This window comes from Trichoplax adhaerens, genomic scaffold (assembly GCF_000150275.1).
Source record: "Trichoplax adhaerens TRIADscaffold_6 genomic scaffold, whole genome shotgun sequence".
In the NCBI taxonomy this organism is placed as follows: domain Eukaryota; kingdom Metazoa; phylum Placozoa; class Uniplacotomia; order Trichoplacea; family Trichoplacidae; genus Trichoplax; species Trichoplax adhaerens.
This window is the reverse complement of record NW_002060948.1, coordinates 2,612,881-2,638,316: the sequence shown is the minus strand read 5'-3', so window position 1 is coordinate 2,638,316 and position 25,436 is coordinate 2,612,881. Positions and strand designations below refer to the sequence as shown.

General features: G+C 33.7%; 4 protein-coding genes across 4 annotated transcripts; 2 read left to right on the top strand and 2 right to left on the bottom strand.

Annotated features, from left to right (window-relative positions):
- Positions 1 to 1,955: 1,955 nt before the first annotated feature.
- On the top strand, positions 1,956 to 3,596 carry TRIADDRAFT_57390 (uncharacterized protein; the record flags this gene model as incomplete). Its single annotated transcript, XM_002113663.1, has 3 exons — positions 1,956 to 1,974; positions 2,847 to 3,007; positions 3,192 to 3,596. 3 exons carry the CDS (start codon positions 1,956 to 1,958, stop codon positions 3,594 to 3,596), a joined length of 585 nt encoding a protein of 194 aa, XP_002113699.1.
- Positions 3,597 to 4,765: 1,169 nt separating this feature from the next.
- Positions 4,766 to 8,687, bottom strand: TRIADDRAFT_57389 (uncharacterized protein; the record flags this gene model as incomplete). The annotated part of the gene is made up of 13 exons (XM_002113302.1): positions 4,766 to 4,991; positions 5,089 to 5,297; positions 5,382 to 5,596; positions 5,704 to 5,761; positions 5,875 to 5,958; positions 6,051 to 6,278; positions 6,492 to 6,675; positions 6,872 to 6,941; positions 7,075 to 7,330; positions 7,461 to 7,552; positions 7,779 to 7,884; positions 8,124 to 8,293; positions 8,576 to 8,687. The coding sequence occupies 13 exons, from the start codon at positions 8,685 to 8,687 to the stop codon at positions 4,766 to 4,768; spliced, it is 2,010 nt and encodes a 669-aa protein (XP_002113338.1).
- Positions 8,688 to 14,401: 5,714 nt separating this feature from the next.
- Positions 14,402 to 16,357, top strand: TRIADDRAFT_57388 (uncharacterized protein; the record flags this gene model as incomplete). The annotated part of the gene is made up of 3 exons (XM_002113662.1): positions 14,402 to 15,079; positions 15,316 to 15,492; positions 16,268 to 16,357. 3 exons carry the CDS (start codon positions 14,402 to 14,404, stop codon positions 16,355 to 16,357), a joined length of 945 nt encoding a protein of 314 aa, XP_002113698.1.
- A 743-nt stretch (positions 16,358 to 17,100) lies between these two features.
- Positions 17,101 to 20,755, bottom strand: TRIADDRAFT_57387 (uncharacterized protein; the record flags this gene model as incomplete). Its single annotated transcript, XM_002113301.1, has 14 exons — positions 17,101 to 17,260; positions 17,457 to 17,664; positions 17,754 to 17,943; positions 18,085 to 18,289; positions 18,359 to 18,444; positions 18,524 to 18,548; positions 18,672 to 18,713; positions 18,842 to 18,892; positions 19,609 to 19,663; positions 19,739 to 19,853; positions 19,929 to 20,003; positions 20,082 to 20,161; positions 20,328 to 20,407; positions 20,493 to 20,755. 14 exons carry the CDS (start codon positions 20,753 to 20,755, stop codon positions 17,101 to 17,103), a joined length of 1,635 nt encoding a protein of 544 aa, XP_002113337.1.
- Positions 20,756 to 25,436: the final 4,681 nt, after the last annotated feature.

Sequence of the window (25,436 nt, the reverse complement as noted above, 5' to 3'; positions counted from 1 at the left end):
AGATCATGAAGAACCTCAAATTCGTAGCCATTACAGTACTGTACACTGTACACTCTACACTCTACACTCTACAGTACTATACCGTAGTAAAGTGCATTAGTGACGGAAGTCTATTCTAAACTCGCGTATAGCATGCTGTATTGTACGGTACTGTACAGAATTTACCGTCATGGTACTATTTTAAGCTATCCAATGCGATCACATAGCTGTAATCTGCAGTCTAGGCAGCAGGATTGGATGATCTGGACTTAATATTCTAAATCACAATAAAAGTAGAATCCATTCAAGAGATTTAGAAAACGGCTTTAGGATTAAATTATTGGACTCTTTTTTCTCCATTATCACTGTCTACTTACTTTATTGGACTAGTACTTCAATTTCATCTCGCCCAACTCATTGATATTGTTGCCATTCCTTGGCAATTTTAGTGTCGACTTGAAGTGGTGCTTGCTGCGTCGAATTGTACTCTGCTATTGGAAGAAATTATTGCAATCTATTACGGCCACTATGCTACGAAATGAGTCTAGACCAGACTGATGATACTCGTAAAACTCCTTCAATCATCACTCATCTTATTGACGGTTTTATTATTGAGGAAAGCGATCAGCCTTTTATTGTAAGTTGAATTCGATTGATTTGTGATCTAGCATGCAGTTAAGGGAAATCTTGACTCGGTGTACTCTTAACTTGATGAAGGATTGTAATTTCGTTGAAATCTTTTTACGCTCGACTGTCGTAGGCAGCCATTGTATTTTGATCATGAACTCCAAATTTCTATCGATTGACCAAAATATATCCAGCTGTCTACGTCAGTCGATTACTACAGTCAGGAATGAATTATAAGATTCAATATTTCTATGCAGCTTAGGCGAAACAATCTTCATCTCATAACTTACTTTTCGAGTACATCAGTGTACACTACTAATATTATGATGATCAAACAGTATTATAAGGACGTATACTGGTTGTTTTCTACTTGACCGAATAAGTTATTTTGCAACAACACAAGCTAGGAACTGATGGCTCTATGTATAAGAGATAATCGACCCTCGTACTGGATTGCTTCATTATAATTATACTTTATTTCAGCTTAACCTTACATAGCAGGATACTGATGCTCAATTCGTGTATTATGACGACAATACGTACATCCATAGTATGCGAGTACTGTACGGGTATATTCGGTACATAATGATCAAGGAATTTTGAATTTCTAAAAAGCTACCTGAACGATTCTCAATTTTAATCAGTAATAATATTTCTGCTTACTGAAAAATGTTGACCACGTATTGCTTACTTTGTAGCTATGCGTGTACTGTATGTACAGTTGGTGCGATCGATGGTAAAGAAATACGCAATACAATATTTGAAATACACTCAGGAGCTTACAAATTTACGAGTCTTCCTCTTTGAAAACTGAAATTACATCACCTTTTAGTCTTGACTCATAATGCTATAACAACCATGAACAAATTCTGATGTGCTATCAGTGTACAATAATTCATGAAAAAAATCTCATAGCTGATGCTGAGCATTTATGATGTCACTAACGTAAAATTGATTTATATACGAGTAGCATAACCTTAGGTCAGAATCGGACAGTAAAAACGGGATGAGGGCTCGAAGGAAGACTCGAGAAGACACATGCTTATCATTCGATTGCACATATAGTATTAATAATTGAAAGGAAAGCAACACTTACTTACTACATTGCATGCGTATTATTTTTAATTAGTGATGGAATGTATAACCTGATACGACAGCAGTGACCTTGTCATTCCATAATCTAATAGTGCATAGATATATTCTAGCTAATTTGGCCTTGATACGCCTAACCTTGCGATACTGATTTATTCTTCGCAAACTACAGTTATGAGTTTACTTTAATTGTCAGTAAAAGCCGTTACTGCATACGTCATCATGCTCACCTTATCACTCAGCTTATCTGTCATACCATGGCACATATCTATAGAAGTACGTATGCAGAATACCTTTTATTTTGGACATTTTTAAAAATGTATTTATTCAAGTATCAAATAGTTGATATAACGGTGACTGTTAATTGTAAGCCCTATTGATGTACATGTATTCTATAACGTAGCATATTTTATGTTATTTATTCGGTGTTGTTCTATTCTGTCTTTTTGTAGAAGCCTTCAACGACGACATATTCAACGGGTGCGTATGAAGTAACATTTGGCCACAATACATATCTCAAACTTTATAACTTTCCATCTTATAGTGCTACGTACTCCCTTATCTGTCACTTTTACCGCTTACAGTGCGCATGGAATACTGTATATGTTATATACTGTATACTGCACTAACATGATGATGTTAACCTACTACAGTTAATATTACAGCAATGATTTTTGCAGTTACTAGTTCTGATATCTTAAGCAATTTAGCCTTATTTTAGCCTGGTCTGTGGCACTTTAAAATTATAAATAAGTAATTTGTACGGACAACATGTACATTGTATTACCTATAAGATCCAGTACGGCTAGATAATTTACATTGCAATGGATATAAAATTGAATTATGCTTGAAGTTCACATCATAGTGTCGGGAACTATTAAACTCCTCTGGTAGTGCAAACGTAGATTTCATTAGTAAAGGATAATAAGGTAATCATACAGTAGTTAAAATTGTCACTCGAACAATCACCATTGGGACATGATTCCTGCAAATAAATCCTACAGTTAAATAATACTTAATATGTGCAGTATATAGCTAAGAAGAGTATGGAAGTAAACATGTAGCATAAATTCATTTGTGTGATTTCTATTATATCATGGTAGTGATAATAATAACAATGCATCTGTTTACTTGTACAATTTTTGCAGAAGGTAATGATTTAACAGCGAATACAGAAAATGTAAAGAATGTTTCAAAGAAGTATCCTATTCACTCGAAAGCTTCGACAGTGAATCAAATGTCTTACAAATATCGCCGTAATACTAGTAATGGTAAATTATTGAAGACTTCACGCGAACTTTGTACAAAGGTAATATATCGTCAGTGTAATTTATAATCGTTTGCGTGCATGTTTTCAATTGTAATACACTAGAATAATCGTTTTATTTTACAATGTGGTGTAATTTGAAACTGAGATTTTTACCTTATTTACTGTAGATATCGAAGTAGCCTACTTTATTGAATAGTATTTTTTAATGAATCTGCATCTATAGAGATCCGATATGACCATATTTGATGCGGTAAATGATGAAGATACTCGTGCCAGAAAATTTCCAGTCAATGTTATGCACAGCTCGATATCAAACGAATCCATCAATACAGATCAGTTAGATACCACTTGGCTTAGTTCTAGTCCTTACTCTTGGAATAGTCAGCAAGTTGCGTATTTTGTATGTACTATTGATGGTTGTGAGAGATATGGACAGTTATTCCTTAATGAGCAAGTTGATGGAGAAGCATTACTGCTTTTACGCGAAGAACATTTAATTTCTATCTTAAATTTAAAGCTCGGTCCTGCGTTAAAAATACTTGCCAAAGTTAAAAAATTAAAGTCGGATTGGGCGAACGGAAAAATACCGGGATTACTAAACGACAGAGAAAAACAAACATTATTGTAAATCATATTCTTAAATGCATTCACGCTAACTAGCGCTTTTAATGAAAAATGCTAATGAATGAAAAAATTGCTACACGTTGATTCACATTATTGGTTTCTTAATCATTTTGCCTTGTTTCGTGTCTTAAACAGATCTGTCTATGTACAATATTTAATATATCGAATATACAGCGCGTACAGTACATACCAATAATTTAAGATGTAAATATTTCTTTATTGAAGTAACTTTTACTTAAAATTGAACAGGATTTATAGGCGACTGGATTTCTATTCGTAAAGATGCGATTCAATTGAACATAGAAGGATATACTTGTATTTAATATTTGAATAATATTTAACGCTACCTGCCGTAAATAGCTATAGGAATTGTTACCTATAGTATATACGCATAGAAGTCCCTTGTAGAAGTAACCTATTACAGTATAATTGTTGATATGAAATTAGGGAAAGATAATTGTAAAATTTTGGTCAAATCATGCCGAAGCTTGCAATCAATTTCATGACATTTTTCGTTGTAGCCTGTCTTGCCTTAAGTCCAAGCTTAAATCATATCAACGTGTCCATAGAACTTTAACTATTATGCCATCTTGATAGCCTATTAACTTATATCACATCATATGGAGAGGATCACTACTTAAGCTTGGATGAAGGCACAGTTATAATTACTAGTAATTATAATGACACCTTTAGCTACAAGAATTAAATCATATGAATTTATATACTAACAGTATTTAACCAACACTGCTTATTAGACTGCGAGACTGTTGGTGCCGTCATGGATTGCTTTCTGGTAGTCTATGATATAATTGTACAGCATTTTACAGCATCTACTTTAATAAAGTTACCGTTTCAAAGTACAGATTGATGAGCATAACCAGTTTGTCAGTCTAAATTTCAGAGTGGAATTTTTATTTACGTTTTCATAATGAGAATAGGAGTAACGATAAAAGTAGTATAGACATTTACAAAATTTTTATTACAGCATCGCATAGGCGACTTACTAGGTAAAGCATTAAGCAGCAATATCGAAAGCATTTCTATTGCATCGCATGATACCTTCCCATATATACTAAGGAATATGTTAATATTCAACAAGGAACAGCTGGAAAGAATTTGATACCGTATTAACTGGATTAGTGAGATAATTCTACCAACATGTACATGCTTTGTTTACTGCGGTGTATTCATATATCGTAGTGAATAGTAAACTAAAATTCTAAAGAATAATCCTAAACCAAAGAGTACTGCGAGATTTTCTCCAACAGGGAGAAGAATTTGCAATTGATTTAAAGCCATGTCTGCGGTAATTAACTGATTCTGTGTACCGTTAGTAGATAAAAGTTCCGTAGTGTTTAATCCTTGGCAGATACGAAATACCGATGATTCTACACCACACCTAAAGGAATTTAACATCAATGATTTAATCCGCTAAACCAGTAACAAGGGCTATAAATAATGATCTACCGCTAAGAAAGACTAATATTTCTACTAACCGTAAAGGAGGTTCATTATGAAAGTTAACAGTCAACATAGCAGAGTAACTGTACGTGACAGGAGACACGTATCGAAACCATGTTAGCCAAACTGGGATCCTCTGATTATAAAATCCACCCAATAACATGAACGATAACATCATAACGCTAGCAACTACAACAGATCTATGAAAGTCTTTTACAGTAACTCCTATGAACATTCCTATTGCCTGCAGAATACAAGCAAATAATACGAGTAAGTGGACAATGCACATGGTATGTAAAACTTTCGCAAATATCACCAATAGTTTTACCTGCACTGTTATTACGTTAACAAGGAGGATCATCAGTGTTATGATATAGGTTGTAAATCCGCCAACACCGGAGCACCAATAGGATACCGTAAAAAATAGCGTGGGCCATATAAAGTAAATTGGAATTTCACTCGTCACTTTAGCAGCGAAATATGACGAAATCCTAAACATCCCAGCTGATCTTTCCTTTACGAATACAATTCTCTCCAACGGAACTACAGTTGATATAGTTCATGATTAAGTAGGATGTTCAAATTCAATAAGCATGAATTTGCATAAAATTTTAGATAATATTTATATTAAAAAATAATAACAGACTTACAAGATACACAAGCGTCAAACATTGGAGTGAACGACCAAAATGTAACGATGAAAAAGTACTAGTTCAGGACAAAACATTACTTTATGTTATTAAACGTTTTGTTTCATTACTTTGAGCCCCCGTAGTATAGTATCATAAGGATTTTATGCAGGAGCAACATCTCATACTTACATATCCAAATATAGACTGCATGAATTCTTCTCTGCGAGGTATTTGAAACCAGACTGCACTAACAACAGTCACCATTAAAAGCATCTGTAGTATCGTCATGGGTATATTTTATCAACTTGTCCGCAATCATATTAGCAATAATAAGCAAGATGTAATTAAATGGCTTAATGTAATACCTGTACAGCCTTTAGCTTTGTAAGAATAAACCTAACAATTTGGATAAATGCTCTCCTAGAGATAGTTGTGTATTGAGTTAAGAATGACGTTGGCCATGAACGCTTCATTCTTTCATCTATACACACTTCAACATCGGCCTCCGTCATGCCGTTGGCAATCTCAGTGTCATGGGATTTATTGTCGGAATTAGTACCATTTGTCTTCGAACTCGATATCCCATTAAATCCCTAACGTAGTGGAAATATACGGTAAACGACATCTACACTCAGAAAGTATTAGCGGCACAGAGAAGAAAATTTAATTAAGATATTGTTTAACGCTTATGAACCGCTCGTCACTTAGCTAATATTAAATTCGTTAGCGTCCAATTTAGTACTTGGCAATCAATTGGAAACGTTTACAATATTGCATTTAGCAACGGATAACACATATATATTTACGTTGTTGTAATTTTCACGATCCACAACAGTGGGGTTTTTCGTGTTTACGTGATCGCGTATAACTACTTCAATGCTTTCTTGTTGGCCATCTATGAGTTTATTTGACAGGACAGTTTCTTTTTTTACCCTTTGCCACATCTGTGTATGTTCAACTTTCTCGCTATGGTGCACCTCGCCTACAGTACTAAGTGCAAGCAATAAGAACAATATATATTTTATTGTTAGGGAACATTAAAATCAATTACTAAAACTAGCCAGTTTATGACGTGTAAGCCAAAAGTACTAAATCCGTACAACATAGAGATGTACACTTGTTGTGGTAAATTGTTCACAGAGGTAAGCAGAAGTGAACGAGTACCTTTACTACCTTATAACATTACCTCTTCCTATATTTACTATAACATTGCACAACATTGTCAAAGCCGTCTCCGCCTTCGCAAGCTTTTTCAACTAACCATTAGGTAGCCAATATACATAATGATTAAATCATACGAGAAAAAATTTAAGTAATATACAGTGGGCAAGTTGAACAAAACAATAATTGATAGTAATACTCTGACGTAAAACTCCACACTGTACTTACGGATATAATCGGCTGGATTATAATGACCAATACAACGCAAACCACATCTGCTAAAAAAATCCAGAACGTCTGATGGGCGACCAAAATAGGCGAGTTTGCCACCTCCAAGAAGGATTAATTTATCAAACATGTAAAACATTTTACTCGATGGCTGATGAATGGAAACTATTGCCATTCGATTTTCTGTAGAAACTATATTTCTGAGTACGTTCATTAAATTTAAAGCGTTGGTAGAGTCTAAACCAGATGTTGGTTCCTAATAAAACGTAAAAGTATTCAGTAATTGTACCAGCTAGCTGTGCAATTCGGCAAATTATGATTACCAAATAAAGCGTAACTTCACCAAGTGGTAAGACAGAAAAGCCTATTTACGTATATGTACTTACGTCCAGTAACAGAAGTATAGGATCAGTCAATAATTCACAAGCTATGCTTGCTCTTTTCTTCTCGCCTAGGCCAATTAATATGCTTTTAGTTGCTAAATGAACAGTAAATCAATATGCTATTATAACTTAATCTACCCAGTTACCCCCAGAAAGTCCATGAAGAAATGGTCCTCCAATGACTAGACAGAGCAGAATGGTTGATTGTAATGATAAGTATAATATGAAAATTTAAATGAAAGAATTAAAAAAAAATTGCTCGGTTGCTTTACAATCCTCAAGGCGATTACAGGTAAATGTATCGTAAATGAAGATACGAACTTGTATTTAAGCATTTGTCTAGATTTAATGTCTTCGCTACATGTTTTACTTTCTGTAACTTTTCGTCAACGCTCATGGTATCTGGGAGTCTAAGCCTAGCCGAAAACTGTAATGAACGCAGAAATTATTTGGTTAATAATATGCCTACAACTAAGATATTTTTATCAACATCATATGAAACAAATGTCAATAGCGTTAAGGTATAAATTAAGTATACAAAGCAAGCGTAAATTCGTTTACTGCAAGATGTAATTAATTAAAATGCATACAGTAGTCAAAAGCGGTCAACGCTAATTTTTAGACATATTCTAAGATGATAACGCGCAATCTCAATATCTTATGTACTTCTAAGGTTTCTTTCAGGGTACTATTCTGAAAAAAGACGTCCTCCTGCAAAACATAGCTAATTCGTCGGGCAAGTCTTCTAGTTAAACGTCTATCATTAATTTCAATTCGGCCGTTATCCGCTTTGACACGATGTGAGAGCAATTTCAAAAGTGTGGTTTTACCAGCCCCTAATTAATGAAACAAATAACTTAAATGAGATACCTACATATCTTACTATAAAATTATCAAGTATATCTAAGTTCTATAAGCATTCATATTCTACTCATCTACTGAACAATTAACGCATATATTTTCCCATGTTAAAGCAAGACGTGTACTTTACACATCCATTTACAGGATCTTTCCACAGTACTGTATCGTTTACTAGCGACATAATACAGTACATCAATTACAAATGATTATGTACGAGCACATCGTAACGTTACAGTTGCATTAACTTATCGACTTACCACTGGGACCCATCAGAGCAACTAATTCACCAACTTTAACATTAGCTGAGATGTCCTTTAAGATTGGCTTGCCTTGTAAAGAATATGATACATCTTCAAATGAGAAACTCATCTTGCTTTCGTACTCTGGGAATGGTTTCTAGAGATCAATATTTCTTATGTACGGCGAACTGCTACAATAATATATAAGAAAAATAATGGTAATAATCAATGATTATGCGAACAGTGGATTACAGCTCTTCGTGAAAGCTTATTATAGGGGATATCGCAGATGGGGTCTACAAAATAAGCCATCCCCCAAAAATACAGGGCTACGTTGGTTAACTACTAAGCATGTAAGGAGTCGTTTGTATGGCTTAGATACAGAGTACGCTGAGACATGAAGAAAGGGCTTCGAGCAGCTCACTGATGCAGACGCTCCCGCATAGCCAATTTCGACTTTAAAATAACTTGATGTTGACGTTAAAGTTCTAAGCAAACAACTATTGTAAATTTGTGAATAGAATGTCCTCCGACAAGAGACGAAAATTTCGGTATGTAGTACATCAAAGTGGACAGGCACGATCAGATAATACTGCCTAAACTACAGTACAGTACGAACAGATATCCGACTACGTTATTTCTCTTATTTACAGTACAATATTCGTATATCCATGATAAGGGTACAATAAACATTTTTAATAACTAGTCTGACTTCAGCAATTGCAAAGTTATGCGACAATTGTATAGTGAAATGCCTGTGTCCAGTTACCAAGACTAAGATTGATTTCTGTAACCAAAAAGGTTTCTATCTTTTTCATTTGACCACAGAGCAGATAAATAAAAATCGATATGAAAACAATCTAAATCTATTAGTCCCTGATACAAAGCCACTAGAGAGTTAATTAACTATAGCCATTTATAAATGAATGACATCCTAATGGCTGCGATTTCGGTATTGTACGATACGCGTATGATGGTCCATACAGTACGGTTAGGCTAACGTCAGAGCGCCAGTCTTCCGCGGCCACTTCAAAATGGAAGATATTCTGCTGAGTCAGCTGGGGATCTTAACTGTCTTTGTAATATGAAATGAAAACGATTTGGCAGGTGTGTGCATCTATTAATTGTCTCAGTTATGGACATTAGCTACTGCTGATAGTGTATTATTGCCTACTGTATTAAGTGAGAACGAACGATTAGGATATCGATGGAGTATTTTATAACATTTTGTTCCAAAGTGATTTTATTATTTTAACTGAAAAAGTGAAAAGGTACAGTACGTGTTAAGCCACCTTATCCAGCCTATCACTGTTTGAGTAAGTGAAACATCTGTATTACTTTACCCATAGTAAAGCATGCATATAGTACAGGGAAATAAGGTAGAGACCCTTGTCTTACGAATTCCTTTTACTTTAATTAACTGTGAATACAATATCATGAACGCTATCATTTCGTCATTGACGCACGTACCTTATTAAAGGAAACTACACGGTATTTCTTCAACGCAGATGTTGTGTCTGATTACGTCTGGAAATTTAAAAATTGAACTGGTACAAGGATGACTGACAGCCAAAATGGAAAGCGTAGAATAACCAAGCGATTACGTTAGTATTTTTCTTCCTTGCCTGCTCACTAATTTATGATATACAGAACCTTTTTAAAATTGGAAAGGACTCGAAAGAATTTGGGGAAAATTCTTTGGAAATACAGTAACTTCATTCACCGAGTGTACCGGACTTTTAAACCGCATTTGACCTTTCAGTACAGTACGGTACTGTAGTTCTACAATACCAAGTGGCAGCGCACGGTGAGTACTACACTGTAGAGATCGAAGAGAGACTCGAGTAGGGAGGGATTGAGGCTACGCTATCATACTGTACAGTACTACAGTATACTCTATAGTGTACTGTCATACTGTACACTGTACAGTACAGTACAATACAGTACAGTGCTGTGCCATGTGGCTGTACTGTACAGTACAGTACACTGACAGTGGAATCCTTTTTTACCAGATCACCAATGATGACGTCATTGGTTGCAAAATTATAGTCAAGGTTAGGTTAATGGCTAAAGATGGGCTCTAAATGACTGAATCCGCTAAGATCGACTGCAATGAGCGTAATCGACGCAATAATTCATTATTTTTAGCCGTTAGCAACTGTTGACAGCATGATTATTTTGGAATTCTTTCATGGAAGCTTCCTGTAGCCAGTGAAAGCAATCAATCAACCCATCCTTCAAGTGTGGAACGTATTCGTATAGTGCACCTTTATTAATCTATCGAGTCATCGCTTTAACGATACATATTATGATGATTAGAGTTAGTTACTCTACTGCCATATTGCCTACACCATGCGGCCTAATGCGACCTAGATGCTCTCGTCGGTACTTTAAAAGGCAGATAAGAAAATGCATGGAATTTATTTGCATTGTTGGTATCCAACCTTAGATTTGCGGATTGCTCCATCATGGCTCTACTCTTCAATGGCATTCATTAGAACGAGGCTAATTGCCAATAGAAACAAATAACAACATACTGTACCGTACCGTACAGTGTACAGTACAGTATACACCACACAGTTTTGCAAAGTGAACTTTGACCGCACATTTTACTATTGAATTATAATTAATTATTAATTATTATGGTTAAACGCTCCAATGTCGGTCCATTGGAACTTGAACCAAGTAATTTCATTCATGAATAATTATCATTGAAATACAAGAGTTGTGGGAATAAAACGTAGAATCGCACATACTGTACTACAGAGTTTTGCAATGTAAACTTTGACCGTAATGTACATTTTACTATTGAATATTATAATTATTATCATTATACGTTCCAATGTCGGTCCATTGGAACTAGGACCCAGTGATTTCATTCATGAATAATTATCATTGAAATACAAGAGTTGTGGGAATAAAACGTAGAATCGTACATACTGTACTATGGAGTTTTGCAATGTAGACCGTAATATACATTTTACTATTGAATTATAATTATTATCATTATACGTTCCAATGTCGGTCCATTGGAACTTGGACCCAGTGATTTTATTCATGAATAATTATAATTGAAATGGAAGAGTTGTGGGAATAAAACGTAGAATCGTATATACTAACATACTTATAATATATCGTAAATATGACTACTCTCTAGCGCTAGAATACGGGCATACTCTTACATCGTTGACCGTACTATAGTATCAAGGGACGCACATTGCTTTTTCATCAGAAAAGTGGAAGATAATCTGATGAAAGTTTAAAAGAGATTAAATCGGAATATAATGTGTATATATATATTTAAATTATCCGAAATACCAATAAAATTTATGAAGCAATGGTATCTATGAGTTGAAGAGGACCAATTCTAACATTACAATGTAATTTTATTACGGCAATCATAGGTCTTTAAACTTCAATGATGAAGCAATTAAGAGTACTCAAAATTTTTACTACATAAAATTCCAAATTGCGACTCCTACTAGGCTGGTTACAGTTCTACACTGTACAGTAACTCGTAAAAAACTACCATGATTGAATAGTATAATTTATTAACTATTTTACTCATGGCCTCCTAATATCCTAAAATAGTTACAGTTAATAGGACTGTTTCAATTTCAGACAGTGCTATTTATACGGAGATTTTCAGTCTTTCTTTCAATAATTATTTCTATTCTAGCACAAATCAGATTGAAATTGATATACCAGTACCTTTAAAAGTGCCATTTATACCAAATATGCAGAAGCCTGTTGATCGTCATTTCTTGTACTTTACTTTTATTATATTATCGGAATGTAGTCATTGCTACACCACGAGAAGTTACATTCAATTATGAGTTATTTATAAATTAAGTATGAAAACTCCCTTTTAATTTACTATTATTCGTCTATTCTTCCAAGGTATAGTGATTTATTATCTACACATATATGCATATACACGAGCTCGTATAATGATAATGATATAAATAGGACTTATGTGATACACAAATTACAGTAACCGTTTATAAAATATGAATACTGTAAGATATTATTTGTCCACGCTGCTTTTCTTTATGTACAATCATAACGTAGGCATCTTGTCGCTACCTTGCCTTCAGAACAGATACAGCAAAGATGACGCAGATTTCTACAAACGCCGGCAAAGCACTATAAGACACAATTGATATATCAATTATCATACTGCTCAATATTTATTATGAGGATCATTTTATAAGACTGTACCAGGTTAACTAATCTAAAGTGTTATAGACTTATAAGAGTATAGAAGAAATTTTCTTTAGCGGACGACCTTGCTTATTTACAACGAAAAACTTAGGATGTAATCACATATAATTAAGACAAATTGAACAATTTTTGGTACAACGCTGCAAGCGATTGGCTCGAAAATATTTCAATTGTTGGTTATCAATTAGGAATACTCACCAACAGAAGGCAAGAATATACCAAAAAGTGTCGCAATTCCAGGCATTTATTATGTAAAATGATAGTGAGAAAGCGGCGCCAGTGTGTGCAACGATTGCTTAAGTATTAAATGCAAGTTAAGTTAAATAATAATCAGTTAACGTTAGAATTCTATGAATAAATATAGACATACGAGAATGTAGCGAACTAATAGTTTATTGGATAGTTCTACTCCCAATACTCTATTTATTAAGTATGTACGATTAATAGGATACAGAATAAACTACAGGAAACGTTGAATATTGATATCCCACTGACGAAGCTTAGCAATTCGATAGCAATTAAGCCCAAGGCTACAGCCACTCCTATGGTTAGCCTAGTCGAAAAATTCAATATTAATAACGTCGTCTTTTAATTTTATTAAAGTCTATAGCTTACTGTAGATCCTTTTGAGTATATTGAGCTTGTGTATAGCCGGTAGGCAAACACAATCTTAAATTTGCATCCTATTAGAGAAATGTGTATATGTTTATTCATTAACACGTAATCCCGCAGTTGCATTTAATTCTTGTGTATTACTTTTATTAAATTTTATACTTATTAAATAATCAAGCTGTACTAATACTATTATATCAGAGATATTTAATACTTGAAATTTTAAACAGAGCTATAGCTTTAGCTGACTTAGTAAAACGCATATAGAGTAAAAGTGGTTTAAAAAATTTAAGTGCCTTCGATAGTAATTGATAGTTAAGTTGGTAAGAGACGATAATTCGATAATATCGCCGATTAATTGACGACACCTATACATTTAATTAATTATAACAGTCGACTATGAATTACAAATTTCTTGTATTTTCTGTTATCTGAACTAAATCTAAAATCTTTCAATAAATAAGAAAAATTTTTGAATTATTATAAATGTACTTGTTATGATATGTAGATTTAACCGTTAAAATAATAGCAGAATGACAAAGTTATGGCATTCCAAAATTCGAATATGATCTATCCATAACACACGCATCTTGCATAACTGGATACCGTTCTAAAAATCCTAGTCAACCTTTTCATCGCAGTAGACATACCTTAGTCCAAAACAAGGATATAGTTAAGGCTAGGTGGGCAATTATCGTTAGAAATCGAACAGGGATTAAACTTGCAATTGCATTCCGTGTCATTTTGAATTGGATTATGAGAAAAGAATCTACGGTTACCTTGGTAAAAGCAAAGTTTGACGCATGCTCATTTGAACGCGGCGAAAGCATTAATATAGTCGCGGGTACACGGCCTAATTAGTATACAGTGTATCGTACATCGGCATACATATAGTGCATTCGATGGAGTTTGTAAGAGTAGCAGTTTCATCATAATTGCAAACATTTGGCTAGCTGTAGAAGAAACGCAATAAAACCTCAAGAATAATTTGTGTAGTTCCTCATCAAGATGGCAAATAAAAATGGCCAATATGAGGTTGTGGGGGAATTACGTATTGCGACATGGGGCTTTCTAATTGGGCTAGGCTTGCCACTTCCTTACATAGTGATAGCTAGTACTCTACCAACTCTGATTGGCATTGTGTTGATAGCTGCTCTTGGTATTTTAAAGATCTCGAATCTTATTTATCGTGTTCGTTCTGGTGGATTGATATTGGTAGCAGCTACATTTTTAGGATTAGTTTTCAGCTTTGGCTTGTACCTGGTCGTATATGGAACGAACTTACGTTATCTTGGCTTTTATTTAATGTCATTATCCTTTTTCCATTGGTCAGAATATGCTACAACAGCATTATTTAATGCTGAAAAATTAAGTATGGATTCTTTTTTACTGAATCATAGCAAGGAATATGGAATTGCAGCAGTTTCTAGCTGGATTGAATACTTTATCGAGCTTTATTTTTTCCCTCAACTCAAGTCATTACATTGGCTAAGTTGCATTGGAATTATCATGGCTGTTTGCGGCGAATTTATACGTAAGCGTAGTATGTTTGTTGCAGCATCAAACTTCAGTCACGTTGTAGCTACCAAGAAAGCATCTTCCCACGAGCTAGTAACTCATGATGTCTATTCGTTATGCCGACACCCATCCTATTTTGGTTGGTTTTGGTGGAGTGTAGGAACTCAGGTGAGGTAGACTTATTATTAATGAGTGGCTAAAACGTTACATGAATCTTCTTATTGCGCATGATATTGTTTGATGCCGTAATTTGTAACATTTTCTTTTAAAACCTATCTTTCAGAAATTGTTAATATTACTGTATTATCTATCACTGACGTAATATCCATTACTTCAAAATATGACACATACGTACAGTATACTGTATGTTATGATTGATTAGAGTCCGAATTATTCATTTATAGGTTATCCTATGCAACCCAATTTGCTGTATTGGGTACGCTTTTGCCTCATGGAATTTCTTCAATGGAAGGATTCAAGATGAAGAAGCTTATCTTTTGCAATTTTTTGGTCAAGAATATTTAGATTATATGAGCAAAGTTGGCGTTGGTATACCCTTTATTCATGGTCTGTCTATAAAAGTAAGATGAAATGAACACTAGTATTAGTCGTTATGGCGATCTGGCTAAGCTGGATATAATTATAACTACGAAAGTATGGAAAGATACTCTTTAAAAGCAATAACTACTACAATTCATTGTAACTTCTCATTCTACCGTTGAGAAGTTGCAAGATCTTATTACAATTACCCTTCAGCTTTACGTAGTAATATGCGGGACGGGCGTTATACTTCACTATCAACAATGTCATGGAATAATGTAGCCATCTTTTTTCTGTATATACTGTATTGTCTTACTCTTAATAAAATTAAAACTTTGGTAAAATTGTGAATAATTCTAGACGGGTAAAATATCATCATTTAATTCACTACAATATCTATCTGATCGTTAGATTATTTTATCTGCAAATCCGTGAAATTTTCTATAATCCTTGCTTTCTATTGCCTTGTTCTCGACCATTTATTCATAGCTCGTGGCTTATTGTATGCAAATAAAATACAGTAGAATTCATCCAAGAGTTTTCCCTCGGGGTACGTTTAATCCTATATCGTGACCTACGGAGTTAATTAACAATCATGCACTAAAATACCGATAGCTTCCATAAGGTATGATACTCTTTCAATTCAAGGTCTTAAATAGCTCTTAATAGCTGCTGATGCATTGGATCAGTTGTTAGTATTTAATTGTATTTGCTATTAATAAGATGCATGCGCATGGTGCAGACATTGGTATTACAAACGGCAATTGATACGTACATTATAGCTTATAATACAATATTATTGTATCCTTCGCATAGATTAAAGTCTATATAAATATTATCATTTATTTGACCTTATGTACTTTCACAGCGCTAGAAATTATGGGACAATTACTGATTTCCCGTTAGAAAATAAATAGTTATGTTAGCATTACAATAACAGCAAACAAGACAATGAGTGATATAGTAAGTATCAGTTATAAAGACAAAGAGACATATCTACTAAAGCACGATGGAACAACATAATTTGCATTGAAAGCAGCCATTTGAAACCGTATGGAGCAGCCCTTGAAATTCTAATACATTGGGTTTAAGGGAAGCCAATAAAATCAGAGAAATCTTAAAATTTAGAATAACCGCAGAAGTTTCAATAATTAATATCAAAATACTCCTTGAATACAAAATGATTACCAAAGGGTCTAGGAATCTTCACAGTCATGTACACGTACGTACATAAACATAATACGTGTATACTAACCAATACAATATAATTAAAAAATAAATCGTTCCAATAAAGAATGTATAATAGTAATGCCGACCAATATTCTGCAAATGCTATATTATGATTACAAGCATAAAGAAATCAAATAAAGTAAGTTAGTAGGGACAATTTCAGCTCGAATAAAATATAAATATATTAAATTCTAATAAACCGAGAAATTACAGAACCGAATTAGCTGTATATTATAGCATTAGCTTTTAGTTTATTCTAATAAAATATAGTAATGACAGTATATGTGCATTATACATCATATATATCTATGTAAGCCTTTATTAATAATTCCCTTGAATTAATAATCAGAATTTTATCAAGTAGTAAGCAAAAGCGACTGCTTCATCTAACTAGTTTTAAATTCTACATCGGCAATGAGCTAATTTCCGTTTTCCGTTGTTAATCCCGCACTCTCATAAGTCTCCGTAAGTACTCCGTTAATAGTATCTTCATCATCATCGCTATCATCTAATGGGTTGTGACTCCTGTAGGGCGTGGGAACTATAGTTGGGCCGTTTACTGGATTTTTTACGTTTTCGCTGTTAAAAGAATGAACAAATAATTAAAGGTGATACCGCGACACTTTCTTTTGAAAGCAGTATTTCAAGAGTGAAAAGTGAAAGCAGTTCATAAGCATATACTAGTGCATAGCCCGTAGCTTCATTTTTACAAATATAGCATCGACTTACTACAGCATAAACTTAAATGGCACATATTCATTTATGTTAGACGAACCTATGACTGATCGTTTTTGTAACTTCATCGTTATCTGTTTTAAGCGAATTGTTCATCTCTGACTGTCTATATAATGCATTGGCAGAACCGATCTTATCAATCTGACCTTGAGACAATTCATCCTCTTTACAATTACCATTGGCGACAGCTTCAGTAGAAGCTTTTACTACAATGTCGGTGTCAGCAGAGATGTTTTCTCTACTCTTTTCTATCATTATATTGATAAAACGTTAGCATTAAATTGAGAGGAAAATACTAAAACATTTATGATGTTTCTATCAATAATTTTTACGTTACCTAATGCATGTGGTATATACAATTCGTTAAAAAAATCTCTCTCGTATAGTGACTCCTCATTTAGAACATCAACAGACTGAGATAATATTGTAGCAATAGATTTACGAGCTTCTGCAAGTCGAGACACTCTAAGTTTCGCTTCATCACTAGCAGCTGAAAGTCGATTATTTTCATCAGGAGTCTCTAAACTCTATATTTGAGCAATTGTATGGATTCAATTAGTGTTTTAAATATTCCACTATAGCAAGTTCTGAAGCATGTAAACACATCCTTATTTCGTTAACGAAAGCATGGTGTTTGTAATGCGAGTACTGAAATAATTAATTAATACCTTTAGTTCACTCATTGTTTCTTCCAGTTCTTGTAGCAATTGAAATCGATGGCTTAGAAGTGTCGATACTTTCTCTTCTAAGCCAGATTTACTTAAGTTGAGTTCCTCAACTGTCGATTTCGATACCAATGAAGTAGATGAGGCATTCTGAGAATTTACTATATCGCTGTGATCATCCCATTCTCTCACCTCGGTTAATAATTTCCTAATTTTATTAATACAACTGTTAATAACTTGAATTCTACATGAAGTAATTTAATGACTATATACGAACATATTTCTTTCTGCAAGAGTGCCAATCAATCTTTCTTTCTCTACAGTCTCTTTCATATTTAGAGTCAGTTCGTTAGGTGTACTAGGCTAATAGAAGCAAAAATTTTTTAAATATTTTACAAGTTAATGATTAATCAAAATAGAATTATATTCATTTAATTCTTACCGCATTTTCTGCATGCCTGGCAAGTCTACATATTTTGATAAAAGTACAATAAAATAAATTATATAATTATTGCCCTTTCTTTAAGTAGAGCGATAATGGAGGTCTAATAGATCAGCAGAAAAATATTTACGTAACATAACCTGCTTACCTAGATGCATATCTTGCTATAAGAGCGTGTTCTTCATTAACGCTATTTATTAAGAAAATTTGAATATAAAACGTACTGAGATACTACTTTCTATAAAAAATAAAAACTAATAAAAGATACAATCACAGATATTAAAAAGTTCTGCATGTACCAAGCAGTGAACTACTTACGATGTATCCGTTCCGTAAGTTTCATTAACTTCAGGTGCAGGGACTGTCGGCCTAAATATTAATACAAATATTAGTGATTTCATTGAATTTAATTGAATTGTAATACTATACTTGCTAATTAATTATATTTATCAGAACATTCAAATACAAAGGTCGTGTCTTACACTATACAATGTAGATCAAGTGTATTCTTATGCTGGCTGGGTGATTCTATTAATTTCGGGCTACTTTTAGTAGGAAAACATCGGAAAGATCTACGAATAGATCTGGTAAAGGATTTACCTCGACTCAACTAATTCAGAGAATAAATAAATAGTAATGGAGTGAAAATATGGGTACGGTAACTATATAATCAATCCAGTTTGTCAAGTAAATAATTAGAAATATTCTATACCCAAACGGCGAATTCTTTAACATTATGGTCAAGATCATGTTGAGCACTTATTCTGCCTCTCCAATAGCAATCCTTGGAAAAATTTAGGCAAAAATTTACTTTTAAATGTTGTACGTATGGTTGATTAATGCATTGTAAAAAAGTTAATGATACGACACTGTTGATAAGTAAAAAACGAATTATATCACAATCATAACTACCTGGCATTGTTGATAGTTGTAACACTGAAGACATTTATATCTTCAAGTATGGTATCCAAGGGTAATTTGAATTATGTTGATACGATAAAAGAGAAAAAAATAAAAAACGTTAATTGACGATTACTATCGTTTTTTTGAATTATTCGATAGAATAAAAATTTATAGGAATCAACCTAAGTCCGGTAAAATTTTGTTTCTCGCAAGTTTTACATTTTATCATATGGTGAACTGAAAAAATAAGAAAAATCATTACTTAGAAAAAAATAATTTAGTTAGATGCTGAAACCAATAGACAATTAATACCATTTTCAGTTTGATTCATTTTGTATAATACTGATAACCAGATCAAACGTGAAGAGGGGTCAGGTTCGGTAATCCAGCCGATGAAACCATTTACATCTCCTCCATCGCGTAATTGCTAATTTTAGATAGTTAATTGTTTTAATATAATTGACAATGTCGTAATAATAAGAATCTGCAGATTTATCCTAACCTCATCATTAAGACACTGTTCCAACATGCCTACTTTATAAGAAAATGTGAGGCCTTCACCGAGTGCCGTGGGCAACTAAATAGCAACCATAATGAGCAACGTCATAATATGTGCATAATAAAATTATGTATCTGTACTACGTAAGTGACATACAGCTAATACGTCGATTAAAAAGCTTTCGAATTTATCTTTTATTAGGGCACCATTACTATCGGAGATTAAAGTGTAAATGTCTATAATTCAAAAAATATTAAAAAACAATTAAAAAACAAATTCATCAAATTAGAAATTACGTAGACCTGTGTTTGTATCAATAAACGCTTTGTCTCAATGATTCATTTCATTTTTCATTTTTATTTTACAAGGCTAGAGCCAGTACTTTCAAGCTCTCGAACTTACATCTAAGTCTGTCCATTAATTTACCACTACAAAGAATTGCCAAAGCTATTTTAAGGGATGAAATGCGAATAATGTCATCCCTATCCAATTTTATAAGAAATATAGAATTAGCTAAATAATGTCAAATAAAAGAGTGAAAGACTCCATTAAAATATGAAGGAATACCTTGCATAGGTAGCAGCCATGAATGCATAAATTAATTTGACTGTATTTTGAAAATTGTTGGAATTTCTCAAAGGCAATCGCTTATTTAGCGTCCATAGCAGATTACGGATAACCACTTTCATTTGTTGGAGTGTCAGTGTCTGATTATTGTTAACCCCTATTAATCCATTACTTCTGAAAAGTTCGATGACAGAAAATATATCCACTTTGGATACTACAAAGAAATCACCAACCAATTTCTTAGATCTTATAAACCAAATCATCTTTCATTATCTTCACAGTAATTATCAAATTACAATGTATTGTTATAGTATGTCTGTATACTAATTTTTGATGACGTAGCCATGACAAATATTGGACAAGGCAAAATTTACCACGATTAAAATTGATAATAATATGAACTAGCATGGAATTCATATATGCGTATATATATAAAATACTACAGCAATCTAAATAAATCATAATAGCTAGTGAAAGTTGTCTTGATAGTTGATATTTCACTTACATGTTGTCTTTTCCCTCAAGTAGCGCAATTTACAGCATGTTCGATAAGTTGCAAATCGAATAGTATCGTAATCTCGACTTTCTATAATTGACATAAGTAGATTGCAAATTAGATTATTCACTTAGTGATCTAATGTCATAATGGAGGAACTTTCTTGACGGACTATCGTATTTTGTGACTATTAATCAATTTATAGCACAGTAAAAAATTAGCTATATTGTGAAATAGTTAATCTTAATCCGAAAAACAATACTAACTCAGATCATCAAAGAATTTCTGTAGCGCATTCATTTTTGCAGGCCTACTTTATCTAAAATCTGATTAATAAAAATTTTTCAATTGTACATTAGTAACAGGAATACGCTACCTATTTCATGTAAGCCAAATGTTGCAAAAGTAAAATTATACCATCCATGTTAGTATATACTGCCATTTATAAAATCATGAGAAAAAAAAATGAAGCTGCTCATGGGAAAGCTAAAGGTAACTAGTTATTGATGATATCTACTAGCTAGCATTATTTGCTACACTGTCGGTAAAATTATCATCGACTTGTTACTGTAATTCTAAGTTGAAGAAATTTCTAATGGTATACAGTTGTAACTTGAGTAAAGGACGGCCATTGAATATAAAGTTTATTTAGCATAACTTTCCATATAGATATCAGATGTTTTCAAGCGCGAATGATGATACATAAAGTATAAAGCATCCTCTATAGTCGAAGTATTGATGTTTGCATCAAGTGCACGAAGGATGTTAAGAATGTTAATGAAAAAGCTAACAATGCCACCCATAATCAATTTAAACTTATTATAACGAAATATACTGTCATTTTATCTATTTGGTGATGATTCTGTTAAGACATCACTATATAGATTTGATTCCTTTCGTAGTAACTCCTTTCCGTTGGAAAAATTGAGAGGAACAAAACGTCTTATCTACCAATACCGATGCACTTATTAGCACAAAATTTCATATCCATGGAATTTACAGCAAATAACTATATAAAATGCAGTATGCCACAGTATTAAAATCGATACCGTATTTTACTGTATGACTCTACTGAATCGCTATTTCAGGCTGTATTTGTTAATCTATTTTAAGGTGAACATTGCAAAATAAGAGCAAGCAACAGGGTAAAAATTGATTAGCTACTACGAACAGTATTCAATATCGGGAAAGATATTATTCGTAGGTGTAAAAGGGCTTGTTTTATTGGCTAGTTTTTGTAAATGTCCTGTGATTTGGTCAGTCCTTGTTGCGGTTAATCTAAATCTATCACATTTTCTACATCCATATTGGCATTTGGCTATGGATATATTTACCGGTTCGTGATTATAATTATTATTAAAGTGAGAATAATGATCTGTAAATAGATACAGTAATCAATATTATACAGTAAAAACCGTGAAAGCTTTGGATAAAGTGTAACGTTTCTAATTATCATTAGCCTAGCGCGCGTAGGCATCGCGATATGAAACAATATGTATGTCAGTAAAACCAGCCAATTTCGCTATTGACTAATCAATGGCAGTAATCAGATAATGATATTAAGGCCAGACAAATAGGGATCGATATTGTTCCTATCACCAACACGTTATTATCCTTAAGGATGTGATACTTGTATCTCGTTAAATATTACAAATTAGTACGAAAAGTAGAACATAATAGTTATCTTTCCGTTATCTAATTTTGTCATGACTTTGGGAGGATAGGGAAAGAAAGTGTCATCGTATCCCTGTTGTAATGTAGAAAGCGAAGATAATGTAATATTTCTTGTTATGCATGATATCATTTAAATAGAATTGCTTTCTTTTCATCCAGATGATTGAAATAATTTATTCCAGTATGATATTGCAAGAGAAAATAGTATTCATTTTTGCCGGTAGCACCTAGAAAATAGTTTTATTTTATTGAAGATGTTGTCCAAATACTGTACGCCCCGTATGTTGTTATACGTATCTCGTTGTTTATTATATAGCGGTAGGTAATTTCATTTGATTAGTTCTGCTCTCAATATATTGAGTGTTAGCTGACTGCATAAAGTAAATGGATTCATCTATTAGTAGTATATCCTCTTCTCCTACATTACGATGTTACTGATATTCTTCTACATGCATACCGTCTAATTTCATAACGGTAAAAAAAGGAATTAAACTTCAGCGGATATTCTTCTACTATTCTACACCTACGTTGATTGCTTTCTCTTTTAGCCGCAATGATCAATTCATTGACATTACCTAAATACTTCATGATAAACTGGGATATTTTGAGGCCATTTTCAATCTAGGCAATCTTTTCATGTATATTAATTTATCATGATGAATTGGACTATCCCATTGAGTGAAATTAGAGAGCTTAGGTCGATCGTAAACGATCGTTGTCACGTAGAGTACTCTACTTCTTTTTAAAATTATTCTTTTGGCTTATTGTTCTAGCTTGGATACACAAAATAAGCAACAAATAACTGAGGATCAAACAGCTCAGAAGATAAAATAAAAAAGCCTCTTTCCAACTGATTAACAGATGCCAATCGATGAAATAGACTAAATAATAAAAACAAGGCGAAACGATTGTTGAATTATTAAGCTAGTTCAACCTTACCTAGCACGTTAATTTCTCTTTCTGTAGTTAATTTTGGATGATTGTATATAGACTACATACTTAAATTTATAGTCAATACCAATCTCATCCTTTAGCTGTATACAAAATAGGGTTTGGATACAGGTAAAGGGGTGGAAAAAGAAGAAATCTCAGGTATAGCTGCAACTAATGATGAGCGATATATTTGTAAATATTGAAATTAAGACAGGTCCAAATGGGTCCAACGAGCGACTTCCAAGGGCACATGTAGCAACGTACAGTATTGGATACAAAAGAAGTGCTACGGTGTAGTTCTGCACTGGGGTCTGCTGTACTGTCTATATACTGTTGGGTGCATGCCATACTGTCCAACTGTACAGTATAGCCCTCTCCAGCTTTCGTCGATCTCCTTTTATTTCATACACTCTGCGCAGCCGTGGTTACTACTGTACAATGTACAGTACACTGCACAGTGTACATTGTATTGTATACTCCTGTACTGTACTGTAGAGTACAGTGTACAGTCAGAGCTTGTACAGTACTGGAAGACAAAATCGTATACTGTACACTGTACACTAGTGTACTGTACACTGTACAGTACAGGATTTGACTGCAATGACAAGACTTGTCGCCGGTCGCTAGGTTTTCACTGCTCGTGTGAACCTACAGTACAGTACATTATTGTTGTACAGAAATCGCTGAAATAGCTAAATACGTTGTATGGCACCTATACTGTACTATACAACATTATAGCGTAGTTTCAAGCGATTGCAAAGCAAAGTGTACACTACAGTATAGCAAAAGTTTCAAGCGATTGCATAGCAAAGTTTGCACTACAGTACTGTATAGCAAAAGTTTCAAGCGATTGCATAGCAAAGTTTGCACTACAGTACAGTATAGCAAAGTTTCAAGCGATTGCAAAGCAAAGTGTACACTACAGTACAGTATAGCAAAGTTTCAAGCGATTGCAAAGCAAAGTGTGCACTACTGTACAGTGTACAGTGTACAGTACAGTACAGCAAAATTTCAAGCGACTCCATCAACATTCTAACCATGCACTTGAACGAAATCACACTGACTCTAAAAATAGTTGATATCATTTCGAAATGTTGCCTGTAAACTCGACTATGCAACAGATTGTGTACTGGACGCTGTTCTTGTTGCTAGAGCCTAGAATCAGGGATTACTCAACTCGAGTTTTTATCTCCATCCAACAATGTGATACTAACCTGTAGTACCACTAAACTGACCAATGCGCGTACTGTGCTTTCTCATCGTCAATATGCCCTCGAGGAGTAGTCCGTGGCTTTACACACTCCTTATGCAACTAAAGGCTATTTAATATACAGTAATAATAATAATCAACTGTACTTATGGCGTCAGCATCCAGTATAGTATACTAACACTAATCGTAAGATGAATGGATATACACTACACTGTACAGTATTGTAGTAGAACGGCGCAGCATTGGCATAGACAATATGCATCGGCCTTAGTGTTCGTTTTTATGTAGAACTGCCATTTTATTATTGCTGTAATGTACGCGTATTTTACAAGAATCTTTTTGAACGTAGCTTAACGTGTCCCAAGTAAACTGCTATCATGAGTAGCGAGTAAAATAGCGCATTCAGTTTTGTAGTGTGCCCAAGAATTGGATAAGGTTGAAGACAGCAGCGGTCCGATTGAGCTGTCGAATCTGCATCGTTCTCTATCTATTTCAGTCCTCAGTAATCAAGTTCTAAGCAAGACGCAGTTTTATTAATTTATTGTATAATATTTATAAGTCTTGTGAAACCCTTGTATTGTCTCCATTTCGTGTTTTTACGCTTTTTTTCAATGGCCTGATTGTCTGTCTT